An 11,276-nucleotide genomic window follows, 5' to 3' on the forward strand; every position below is an offset into this window, starting at 1 on the left:
TGTCCAGTCGACCGGCGTCTCTCCTCTTGCTGCTTCCTCCCCAGCAAACTACAGCATAAAAGAGGACGCTGGCCATCACAGACTGGTAAAACATCTGTGGCAGTTTTTTACAGATGTAATGAATAAATGACAATTAAATAACCTTGCATCCTTTGTATTTATTTGGTGCTTGCGATTAGGCCTGTCACCAAAGCTCATTTCAATTATTCATTAATTATTTTGCAATTGTTGAGCAAAAAGTATCACTACAGTACCACAGGATGTCCTCAAATGTCTTGTTTTGTCTAATCAACAGTCCAAAACACAAATATATTATATATAGTTTACAGTGATAATAAGCACAAGAAAGAAGTGATTCCTTACATTTGAGAACCTGCGACCAGATAATAAGGGAAAGTTTTGATTTAAAAATGTCTTGAATGATTAATCGATTAGCAAAATACTTCATTTTCTAACCCTACCCCTGTCAATTCAATCTCCCTCTCATAGTTAGGGTGTAATTTCATTTTAGACTGTGTTAATTACTAATTAAATTACAATTATGTTAGTGATCTACGGAGGACTGGTGTCATTCACTCATTGATAGTATTTAAGATCAGGATTTAAAGAAAATCTGCATTATTATCTTTTCATCACTGCATGTCAAACAAGTGCAAAATGATTTCTCCTCCAGTTGAAGTATAATGAACCTGAAAGAGAAACCCCAGGTTTAAGGTGACACACCTCTCTTGTTACAAATATGTTTTGTGTAGACAGATTTAAAGCTGCAGTAGGTACTTTTTACAAAAATAACTTTTTGTCATATTCACTGAAACTTTCCCTATATCCTGACAGTAGAACATGAGACAGATAATGTGTAAAAAAAAACATCAGGTTCCTCTGGCTCCTGCTAGTGCTCCTAATGGTATTTGCAAAAATCCACCAAGCCTAAACAAAAACATTGAAAAACATTCATTTTACGCAGCAATGAGCAATAATTTTCATAAATCCCCTGATTTAATAAAAAAGCTAATGCTAATATTTTGTCTATGAAATGAAAATGGTCTTGATAATTATGAATTGTTGTATTCAGTCCTAAAGATGAAGAGATTAGGCAAATGAACACACAAAAACACATTTGAAAAAAGTGAAAGTAGTAAATGTTGTTGTAGATGGAGTTTACAAAATAATCCAACTTCATTTAATGTAATGAATATATTTATTAAAAGAACAGACACTGCAACACAATTTAAGGATCTTGTTTATTTGACAGAATTCGTTGTTTAATCAGCTTTAGAGACTTATTAATTACAGTTCATGAGCTAACCAGTAACCTCATAAATACAGCAACAGGATTATATCAGTGTATTGAACCATTGGTCAGTGGAAATAATGGGTATGATTCTGTGAAAACAGAGATGCATTAAAGGCAGTGTAATGTAACTTGAAGCCCCCGGCTGTAACTGAAGCATCGGACAGGAACTTCAGTGTCATCACATTTCCTGTGAAATAAAGACAAATGTAATTGTTTTGTGTTTTGGTAATCCAGAGATCCATCAGTGTGTAACAGCCAAATAATGTTTCCTCATAGAGATAACACAGACACACTGTATGTTTCTTATATGACATTATGAGGAGATCTTACCTGTACTGATGATGTCGTCAGGTAAATAATCGCCACAGAATCTGTAAACAAACAAGTGTTCACATTAAACTTTTATGTCTCATTCTCTTCAGTTCAAACATATGCAGAGGGCTGGAAGAGGAATCTCATCCCAGTACTGTGATGTACTGGTGATTCATTACTTTCTAGTCAGTGGAGTCTATTTAATATTGTACAGTGCTGTCATATTATGCTGTTTTTTTTTTTCTTTGAATCTGATTTTTGATAACGAATCTTGAATGTATTATTGTACATGTTAAATCTTACATATATGACATTTAAAACATTAATATAACAGAAAAGAAGTATTTGATATGTAAAGATATGTATTTTCTTCCTTCTACATCAGTGAATTAAGGATTTTATTTTGACCCAAAACGAGAGTTGGTGATTGTTGGGAAAAAGACTAAGAAAGATGGTTTTGGTGAATTTTATTTTGTTTTTTGTCCACTTTGAATAAAGTTACAAAGTTACAGTTGATTTCTGTAGGTATCCTTTCCATAATGTTGTCAGAAACTTCTGAGCCTGTCAGTGGCAAAATTTTAACTTTTAGTGGCCCTACTTTGACGGGCGCAATTGTCCCCAAGGATTAGCTATATTATTTCAATAACCAGCGTTGGTGATAGTGAAAGAACGTGGAAAGACTACCAAAGAAGGTTTTAAAGTTTGAGTTTGTTTTACGATTATCTGTAAAATAAAATTACTGGTTTTGTCAATGGAGTCTGGTGGGCCAAAGTGCCCAATTGTTTTGGTCCAAATGCTGTGCCTTAGTGCAACATCTAGCTATGAATTTGATATATATAATTTAATATATTTTATTGTTTGTTCAGTTTAGCATTTTATCAGAATTATGAAATATATACCTTGCATTTAATCATATTGGCCATTTGAACGAGGAAGGTCCTGTTTCAGTTATAGTATCAGGAGCTAGGAGTTTGGACACGTCCTACTTTTTCCCCCAATGATCCTCACCTCCCAACAAAGCCGGAGACATCATCATAGCTGTCGTACACATCCAGGTAATCTGCTAGGCACGCTGTGTCGTCCTCCACATCAAACTCTAGGAAGTGGAGTTGGATCCTCTGGCCCAGGCGCACACGGATGTGCCAGTAGCAGATCTGCTCATCTTGATACTCCTCAGGGAAGCCAGGAGACTGAATGATCCTCTGCTGATCTGTCAGCACCCCGCCACACTCCTTGGCTGTAAGACGCATGAATGATATGTAGGGATTAGTCTTCTCAAAGGCATGTTTTAAAGCTGAGTTTCTTAAACATAGGTCCCCATGTTAGGTTACTTTAGATGTTACCTGCACGGAAGGCCAGGCAAGATTTATATCAACATATTGTGGAGCAGATCGATGCTGTACATCAAGTTAAATCAGCATACTTCTTCGATTGTAGTGAAAAGCAACTGCTACTGTGTCTTCCAACTGCTGGGTTGTTTTGGGTTTTTTTTGCAAAGGGATTTTTAACGGAGGTGCTCTATGAGCTAGAAAAGAAACACCTAAATTAACTCTCTATACACAAATTAACACTTCGTCAAAGCTGAAACGGGGAAGTTTGTACGTTGTCCACAGGCCTATAGCAGCCCATTGCAAAGACCTTTTTTTGCCTCTGAATGCCTGGTATGAGGGTCATGTTTTATAAAGTTTGCCTTGTAAATTATTCTAAGCCTGGATGGGTAGTGGAAAATGTAGTTATGTTGTTGTTCAGCAGAGTCATGAATTTGCTGCAAGCAAAAGGGAAAGTGAGCTGTAGGAGCTCTGCACAGCAGATTTCACTTGAAAAAGAATGAAAATAAACCTGGCAGCATCTTTACTTGATACTCTACCCTGTAGGTCTACAGGGATGGAGCTTATTGAACAAGAGGGCCACAACAACCTTCACACTCACAACACATAAAAGTATACAAAAACCAAGACACATTTTTCTAGCAATACAGAAAAAGACAGCTTTGGACCACTGTCAGCTGAGGATAAATTTGGCGTCTGTGTTCTCAGGCGAAAATGACCACTTTAAACTCCCCACATTGTATTCCTTTAATCAGCCTGCTCATGTGAAGAATTTTGGTTTGGGGGTCCGTCTGTTGCGTGTGATCTCTGAATGAACTCTAAATAGGAATAAGAAATCCTTTTTTTTTAAAAAGCAAATCAAACGCACATGTTGAGACTGGTGACAATGGCATCAAAAGCTTTTCCCCCAGACGTCCTGCAGGGATGAGGAATTTAATGTTGTAGAGAATTTAAAAAAGTAAGCTTACATCCATCACTGGGGCACAATTCATCCAAAATGTCTGGCTTACACAGCTGACTGGTGACATGAGGATTGACAAACTTTACGGATCAGAGGGTTATAGAATATGAGATTCATTTGATCATGTTTCTGTTGAATGAGTTACTGTCTAGACTAACAATAAAGCTCATAACCACTAAGTATGAAATGCAGGTTGTTGGGTAATAAAAGTTTGATTGTATTCTTGTTATTTATCATTTTATAGTGTCTCATCAGAGATTTGACTTTGGCCAGAAGGGAATTAAACATGTTCTTAATCACCTGGACCAATATTATTGGCATATATTATCACAGGTAACTGCATATACAGTATGTCAGCCAATAAGTTATTAGAAATAAGTAATGGAGTCAGTGTTGCAATTACATAGTTTGTCCACCAGAGAGCACCTGCAAGTTTCTTTTTCACCTAAAAATATCCCTCAGTACATATATTGATTACAAATATTGAATAGCTAAGTTTAAAGCTGCTATAATAAATATAATAACCAACAGAGAATAATCACCTGACTCAGAAACTCCCCTCAGCTCTATGTGCTCATTGTTTATCTGTCTGGCCCACAGCTTTACTGTCATAGTGTCATTTTCAGCTGCAGCTGTTTTCAGTGAAAAACCCACTGTCATGAAATATTTCTGATTCTGAACTAGTGTTTTTTTTAATTTTTAAAATATTGCTTTTAAATGTTTTTCAGATATACTAAAATGGACATAATACTGTAAATAATTTTGAGATGGTTCAACATAAAAATATAGGTTAATTTGCTGCCTTACAAATGTGATTTAACGGAACTTAGGTTGAACAATTAGTTATTTATTAATTTAGTTTCTAAGTCTTTTGAGTTAAACCAAAAACCAATTGACCAGTTGAACCAGTTAAAACCCAATTGAGTTAGATTAACTGAACTTGAGAAAACATGTTCAATAAGGTTATGATATTAGGTTGAATCAACAACTGTTTGGTCACACTGACAAACAAATTGATTGATTTCCCTTTACATTTTCTTGAAGAGTCAGTTCTTCATTTCACACAAAGTTTCCGTCATATATGTTTTCCTAAAACTACAGAAAAGAAGGTTCTCAGGAGAGTTTTAACTCTCAAACAATGCATGCTGGGAAGCCTAAGATGCCAAGTATGTTTCTTTAGAAACTGAATTTGGTGAGTTGATTGAACTTGGTACAGTACATTCATTCAACTCATCATTTCAACTCAAAAGTCTTCAAGTTAGAAGAACTCATGTTTTTAAGTTCTGAAGTGGCCTGAAAACAAAAACTTGGAGTTGAAAATGTTGAATTCATTTGAAATAAATAAAACTTGTATATTTACGTTAAGTAAATGAGGAAAGATTAGCTGATTCCACTACATTCCTGTCTGATTGTTTTTTACAGTGTTTAAGTATTCTTTGGCTCACAATGAATCAGGCATATGGTGAAATTTGTATGCAATAAGGTTTTTATGTTTCACTCCATCTTTCAGACGTGGTGGTGGTTAAAACACTCACAGACGAGCCCTTGTGTAAGTTATCACTCAGTTACTCCACTGACATCTTATCCAGACTGATATGCTCTTACTTCCTCCAGGTTTATTCTTGGTCTGACCCTGATAAGTCACAGGGTGGGACTGAGAATGTGGCTTTCAGTCAAGGCAACAGAAAGTCCTCTCTCCCACTGTGGTCACATCCTGCACTGGTTAAGTTCTCTATATTGTCCTTCATGTTTGACTGGGAGCAGCGGTGACGACTACTTCCTGAGTGAGTCTGTGGAGCCTCAGACTTGATGACTATTCTTAACCTGGGGTCCCAGGTCTCCCCCACTGGGACTCACTTAACCATGACACTTAACCACTGTCATAATGTCATCACTTAAACCACACACAGCCTCTTCCTTTCAGATACTAGTACCACTAATATGAGTAAAAGCCCTAAAAATGTTTGCAAACATTCAGACATACTAGCATTAAAATGCTCCATAAATCAATAGCTTGAACAACTCTTATTAGAGAATAATTACCCAACGGCTCATCTTTACAGATCTGTTTGTCCTCTTTTAACTCCTTGTTTTAGTTTCACGGACTGCAAATTACCTTTGTTCTCATTAACCCTGTTTTCAGCTAAAAGATTCTAACAAACTGACTGACTGTTAAATGTGTTGGTACCAAAAGTTTCTGTATCCGTAAACTTTTTGTGTCCTCCTGCCCGCTAGTGGCCGACATTTAATTACAGGTAAAAGTCACGTAGAATCTATTCTTCAGAGCATTATAAATAGCAACGTATCATATTATTTGAATTTATTAAATGTATTGTACTCAATCTCTTTTTTGTTTTCCATCATGGATAGTACCTGGTACTGGGGCTTTAAAGCAAGCTAAGCATATACTAAAAGGTGATGTAAAAACACTGCCACTAATTAGTCGCACCACCCGGGACATCGTGCCCAAACCTGGCATTTTTTAAATAGCCAACATTATCAAAATGTCAGCCGGCAAAACTACGCTGTGTTCTACTGATTACTCTCTGCAGACATAGACAAGAACACCAACCCTGCATATCTTCTGTTATAAGTGTGGATATATGCACATTTTTGTGCATGTAGTTAGTGTGTGGATGAGTGAAAGAGAGAGAGAGAGAGAGAGAGAGTTAGAGAGAGTGTTAAGTGTGAGCAGGGCAGAATAAATGTCAATCTGGCAATAAATGTACAGTGTAGGTTACAGTTTGTCATATAGAAGGCTAAATAAAGGCTGTAGCTTCTCAAGACAAAATAATATCTCCCTGTTGTTTCAAGGTTGTTTCCCAATTGTGTTGCTATGATGATCTGTACGATATAGAGGCCCACTGATATGGGATTTTGGAGACCAATACTGATTTTAGAAGGCAGAAATTCACAGATTACAGATATGGCGACTGATATAGTGAATCTTTGAGCTGGAATGGAAATAGACCTTTTCTATGTGGATTTTGCACCAATATGACTCTACAAAGGTACTCAGAAGGCTGCTTTTGTTAACAAATAACTTATTAAAGAATATATAAGTTAAATCGACTTTAACATAACAACACTCTGTGCTGCTTGCCATAGTATTGTAACTCACAGCGCAGTCTGCTGGATAAACTTTGTAGTGACACCATAACATTACCATTTTTTCTCCTGCATTATATAATATCTCATATTGGCGCATGCCAAATAATATATATGGCAATACAAATACAATAGAGATATATTGGTAGGGCTCTAGTACCATGTAGTGGAAATACAGCTAAAGTATCTCAAAATTGTCAACAGTCAATGAAAAAAAAATGATATTGATATAAAGAGTACATTTGCAGGCCAGAAAACTAAAACAATCAGCAGAAAGCTCCGAGGAGCGGAGGGGATCAGGAGAGTCGGGTGATAATTCTCTGTGGATTTGTCACAACAAGAGACATCTTTCACATTATACATAAAAAATAGAACTATTGTTTAGTACAGCTTTAAGTACATTGATTAAGCAAAGAAGCAACGTAGAAGAGGACCCATTCCCTCTGTAGATATAAGCAGCTCATTCTAAGGTAACAAAACACAATGATTCTTACATTCAGGTGATTATACACTAATGAAAACATACTAATGAATATTATATTCCATTTCTGAAAAAAGATCCTCCTGAATGTTACACACTGGACCTTTAAGGCACTGTTTACTACTGTGTATGAAACATGTACTCACAGTGTGGGTTGTAGCAGTACACGTCCCATCTCTCACTTTTGTTCAGCCTGTATCCGTAGTCGACGATTCCAATCTTCCCAAAACCACAGTTGGCGCCAGCTTTGACGATGGGGTAGCCAACACGCCCTTTGTCAAACCACCCAGCCGCACACACATGGAAACCTGAATAAGAGCAGAAAAGTACTGGTTTTATGCAACAATACACTGATAATAAACTCTGCCAACTACACAGGGTCTTTTTTTTTCAACTCTGCCAACAGGGCAGAGTCTAAAGAAAGAGCCTGGATCAGACCATTATAAGTTAAATTGTTTGTTATTTTGTTGTGTCTCTAATTTGTGAAGACAGGGGCCTCAGAGTTTAGCTTTGAGTTACAATCAGCAGACCCCAGACCAGAACAGCCTAGATAAAAGAGGGACCTCCTAGGTAGACTGCTGTAATGGCTGACAGGGAGGTGGATCGTAATGCCAGAGCTAGGGGCTGGATTCAATCCCTATGCCAAGGGAACAGTGATATTACCCACCCAAGAAGGTGTTAACAGGATTTTACAACACTCGTGGGGCCGATTAAAATTTGGCACGGAGTCATGCAACAGCAGAGCACTGGTGGAAAGAAGTGTTCTGCTCACTGCTTTCCAGTGACCTTTAACCCACCAACATACGAGCCTCTTTTCATACATATTAAAAGCATTCCAGTGGGTTAAGACACGTATCACTACATCAGCGACCTGTCCTCGGGGCATGATGTTTCATGAAAGAAAGGAAAGGTACACACAGCCCAAACTGCTTATTAATGGCTCCAACAGCACTCTGAGACTCATGGGAACTAGTATTGGCGATAATGAAGGACTCTGCCTTGAGCGAGTTATAATGAGTTATGATCCATACACCCTAGTAAATCTTCTCTGGCAGGAGGCCTGCGTGCACGTTGTCAATGAGTGTGTGTGCGTGTGTGTGTGTGTGTGAGCTGCTGCAGACCTATTTGACGAGCTGCCTCCAGTTGTTCGTAAGTGGCCAGCTTCCCTCCTTCGTATTTGCAGACAGCCTTGGCCTCTTTAAATGTCAGCTGGTATCTCCCTTTGCGCGATTCCCGGTGGTAAACTCCAGCTGCTTGTTCTGTCAGAAAGAGAGACAACAAAAAGAGCTACTACCACTGTCTGAAGTAAGGAGAGACTCGATTGAGCTTCTGTGGCGACACAGTCTCTAGCAACTTCAGTGACTTCTAGCCAAGCAGTTACGGTTTTTCTCCTTTTTTGAAACATTCTTTAAACCGTAAGTGCAATAGACCTTTTCACAGCAGCCCTTTTTAGATGAAATAGTAGGGTAAACACATGATTTACCAACAGGTAAAGTCATAAATGGTGAACATGATAATATTAATAAAGATAATTTGCCACAAAATGACATCCTACCCTAACCCAACAGCAATGAAAAGACCTGCGGTAGCTCAGTGAGACCACAGGTATTATACATCCTCATGTCTGACAGATTTTGATAACTGAATGAAACATTTTGCACAGCACAAGCAATGAAATGATGATTTGAACATCAGTTTCGATCACACGTGCCAAAACGTGAACGTGACATTCAAATGTGTTGTGAAGAACAAACAGACATTTGAATTTATTGTTTTGAAAAAAACAAAAATTCTCATTCAAGAATTGCACCAAAGCGAATGAGAAAAACTGTAACACACGATTTTGTAAAACACATTCAACTGGCTGCAGCCAAGACATGGTCAAGGTTAAATTGAGCTAAAACATGAACAAGAAAGGCTAACTGTGTCCCCCAATTTGGAAGTTCACCAACAATTGGGTCACTTGCTCCCTGCCCTCCTCAATGGGGGTTCTCTGCTGATCCTGTTTTGGCTTTTTGCGCATGCATGACTGCAAAACTAGGCAGAAAGCCCTCAGAAATTAGAATCAAGATGATATTTTGATCGTTTTAACCTGTTTGATGAATGTTTTTACACTCATTAAACTCTCATGCTTACTGCCACAGGAACATACCCTGTCAGCTCAGTTCACCACACTATGTGTAAATAATCACACCAGTAATTTTCTATAACAGTGACAGATATTTCCAAAAAAGAAAGAAAATATTGAGAATCAGAGCAACTTAACCTACCGAAAAAATTTAATATTGGGCACAATTTGCATGAAATAATAAGATAAGGCAAGCTCATTAGCACTATGAAACACTGCTCTGTTACTTTCCCTCTCGCCTCGTAAAAACATATGGAATGGGGTTCATAAAGTGAAAGTGAGAGCTGTATGTATGGGAACGTCAGCAGCTTGTCTGAGTTATATCTTAATAACTAGCATAGGAAGAGACTCAAAGCTGGGCTGTCAATATCATTTTAGTAGGACTGATACATTCTGTTCCCAAAGAAATAGAAACAATATTAGCTCAACTGTCTTTTCTTGGGACTCTGATGTGTTTGCCCTGAGATGAAGTTGTTTCCCTGTGTTTACTGGCCTCATGCAGCACCCAGCCAGGTCATAAACATGCAGTTTGGCAAAGGGAAAGCTGCTGGTGGGTTGCCTGTTAATCCTGGTCACTCCTCACAATGTGCCTTTATGTGAGATATTCTTTGCTGCGTTTACAAAAACATAAAATAATGAGTAAGGTGAAATAGCTGCGGCAAAACTTTGCCTGAAACATGATGAAAGGCAAAGCAACACTGGTTAATAACAATAAAATGCAGATCATACTGGATTTTAATAACAAAGGAAGACATCATATTTAGTAAACCAGCTAGGTTATATGCCAGTAAGTATGTAAATATAAGTTTATGTTATTGTTTTTTCAACTTTATCACAACTTCATAACCAAGAGGTCCTAGATGACATCTTTCTAGCTACAAAGCAAGGGAACAACAAGAGAAAAAGTTACTTACCCAGCCATATTGAGTTATGAAATATTCCATTTTTGAAGCCCCATGCCTGCGCCTCCTTCAGCAGGAAGCTGAGTGTCCAGAGGACAGCAAAGACGCGCATCCTGCTCTGTCAGAGCGCAACTGCTCTCTCCTCTGCCCCTCTGCTGCTGCTGCCTTTATATACTGCACTGACTCTCAGCCAGCAGAGTGGAGCCGCTGACAAAGATACTCACTAGAAGTTTATTAAATACAGCTGCTGGTCACTTGGAATGTTTACATGACACCTAGTTTAGTCTTTTATCGTACATCTTGGGTTTGCAGATTCAGATTTTTGCTACATTATAAGTTCATAAAATATACTGTTACCTGGTGAAGAAAGTCTTCATTTAGCGTTGCATTAAGCCCCATTTACAGGTATTAAGACAGGACTAGGAGGGTTGCAGGGCACTGATGAATGTAAAGCTGAATGTAAGCTCTGGTTTGGTCCCCACCAACAGATGAGGAGCGCTTTAGCTGCTAGATTTTGTCTTTCCTCTGCAGCAGCTGGGACCTCTCTCTCTCTCCTGCCTATCAGTGCCTCATTCCAGATGTTTGAGATCTGGATCTCCAGGAGATTCAGCCTCTCCTCTTGTTTCTCTCTCTCCCTTGTGTGTGCATGCATGCTGTCCCTGTCTCTCGTCTTTGTTCCTTTCTCCTAGCTGTGTGAATGGTGTGCTTGAACTTTGCCTGCTGTGTGTTTACGTGGTTTGTCCTCTTTCCAGATCTCTATGG

General features: G+C 38.3%; 1 protein-coding gene across 1 annotated transcript; it reads right to left on the bottom strand.

Annotated features, from left to right (window-relative positions):
• Nucleotides 1-1,205: 1,205 nt before the first annotated feature.
• tnfaip6 (tumor necrosis factor, alpha-induced protein 6) lies at nt 1,206-10,665 on the bottom strand. The gene is made up of 6 exons (XM_035676746.1): nt 10,527-10,665; nt 8,606-8,743; nt 7,631-7,792; nt 2,615-2,843; nt 1,625-1,665; nt 1,206-1,481 (listed from the first exon to the last, which is right to left on the bottom strand). The coding sequence occupies exons 1-6, from the start codon at nt 10,624-10,626 to the stop codon at nt 1,360-1,362; spliced, it is 792 nt and encodes a 263-aa protein (XP_035532639.1). The 5' UTR covers nt 10,627-10,665; the 3' UTR covers nt 1,206-1,359.
• Nucleotides 10,666-11,276: the final 611 nt, after the last annotated feature.

Source organism: Morone saxatilis, unplaced genomic scaffold (assembly GCF_004916995.1).
Source record: "Morone saxatilis isolate NCDOM2014 unplaced genomic scaffold, NCSU_SB_2.0 Contig5, whole genome shotgun sequence".
Taxonomy (NCBI): domain Eukaryota; kingdom Metazoa; phylum Chordata; class Actinopteri; family Moronidae; genus Morone; species Morone saxatilis.